The 1,750-nt window shown below is 67.5% G+C and overlaps 1 protein-coding gene across 1 annotated transcript in view; it reads right to left on the bottom strand.

The window, feature by feature from the left end:
* SDK2 (sidekick cell adhesion molecule 2) overlaps nucleotides 1-1,750 on the bottom strand; it is a 149,715-nt gene that overhangs the window by 31,023 nt on the left and 116,942 nt on the right. Inside the window, 6 exon segments of the mRNA XM_009886542.1 lie at nucleotides 61-328; nucleotides 537-686; nucleotides 876-992; nucleotides 1,202-1,396; nucleotides 1,469-1,589; nucleotides 1,591-1,658. Of these exon segments, the coding sequence (XP_009884844.1) occupies nucleotides 61-328; nucleotides 537-686; nucleotides 876-992; nucleotides 1,202-1,396; nucleotides 1,469-1,589; nucleotides 1,591-1,658 (919 nt within the window).

Genomic DNA, 1,750 nt, shown 5'->3' with positions numbered 1-1,750 from the left:
TGCAGCGAGGACCCACGGCAAAATGGGCACCAGCGGTGGTCACGCACACACGGGCCGCACCGGAGAGCTGGGCTGTGGGGCTGTGGTGTCACGACCTGCCCAAGTGCACCGGGACTGAGACCTGGCGCATTCGGCGCACGCCCCCGGCAGAGCCCAGCACCCAGCGCCGGCAGCGGAGGCGTTTGGGCCCCCACCCCCCAACCCTCCCAGCCCCATCGCACGTACCTGACGTCCACGCTGGGGTCATGGGTGACCCCGCAGCTCATGATGGCCTTGGTCCCCTTGATGACGCTCTGGTCCTGCGGCGGGTCAGTGATGCGTGTCCTTGCTGCGAGGGGACAGGATGAGGCACTGGCACTGCCCGGAGGGCTGCGGGGGGTGGCATCGGCAAGGGACAGCCCAAGTTTGCACCCATCCAAACGACCAGCCAGGTGCCAGACCCCATCCTTGGCATCCCCAGAGAGCTCCACGCTGCACCACGCACGGTGGGAGGCAGCGTCCACCGCCCGCGGAGCTGGGCAGGGTCCGTCCTGCACCGGGCACGCAGTGGTGCCTTACAAGTTTGTAGATGCTTAAGGAGTGTTTTGGGGCGTCGGCGAGGTGCGCGGGGCTGACGAGCAGGCTGCCCGACTCCAGCAGGGTGAAGCGCGGGAGCTGCACCGAGCCGCTGGCCAGGATCCGCTCCCCTGGGTGACACGGTGACCCCATCAGCTCCCAGCACCCTGGCCATCACCAAGCCTGGTGGCCACAGAGCCCAGTGGCCACGAAGCTCCGAGCAGATGCCCTGGGGCCATGCGGGCAGGCAGGGACGGGCAGGGCAGGGACGGGGTTGGGAGGCAGCCTTGCCTGCACCCCGGTGTCCCCAGTCTCTTTACCTTTCTGCCACGTGATGGCCGGGCGCGGAGCCCCCGAGGTCTCGCAGTTGAGGATTACAGACATGCCATCAATCACCGTGCTGTCCTGGGGACCCCTGGTGATGTTGGGGGCGATGCCTGCGAGGCAGACAGACACACAGCCACCCCTGAAGCCCCTCCTGGTGCCCAGCCTGGAGCTGAAATGCTCCCGGGGCATGGTGGGGGGGTCCCATCCCCACAGGAGGGCTTCCTGAGGTCCCCAACCTCCCCGTGGAGCCCAGTTGGGGGGTCCCAGGCATATCCCACCCGCTGCCTGGGCTGCAGGGCAGGGGGGGACTGGCACCTACTGGTCACGGCCAGGTACGTGGTGGTCTGCACCTCGCCGGCCGCGTTGCGGGCGAAGCACTGGAACATGCCGGTGTCATCGGGGACCAGCCCGCTGATCTGCAGGCTGCCATCTGCCAGGAGCTGGAAGCGGGACAGCTTCTCCAGGCGGACGAGGGCAGCGTCCTTGTACCAGGCCATCTCGGGGGGTGGCACGCCTGTGAGGAGCCAGGGCCACGTCAGGAACGGGGCTGCGGTGGCACAGGGAGGGTGGCTGGAGAGTGGCTCACCTTTGGCTTGGCAGGGGATGGCCACCACCTTCTCCATCTCGGCCGTGATGTGCCTCTCCGGCTCCTTGATGAACTGTGGCGGCTCTGCAAAGGGAAGCCCGGAGACGGGCAGGGGGTTGTGTTAGACCTGGAGTCCTCCAGACCCACCACCAACCAAACCACCCCCAGTGACTCCCGCCTGTCACTTCCCCTCTCAGCCCCGGGGCTGAGACTGCCCCAACTCATTGCACGTGTGGTCTCAGCGGCCAGCAGCCAAGGTCTCACCCAGGACGGAGAGGTAGG

Source organism: Charadrius vociferus, unplaced genomic scaffold (assembly GCF_000708025.1).
Source record: "Charadrius vociferus isolate BGI_N301 unplaced genomic scaffold, ASM70802v2 scaffold616, whole genome shotgun sequence".
NCBI lineage: Eukaryota > Metazoa > Chordata > Aves > Charadriiformes > Charadriidae > Charadrius > Charadrius vociferus.
The sequence above is the reverse complement of the archived record's forward strand: the minus strand, read 5'-3'. Positions and strand labels throughout refer to the sequence as shown.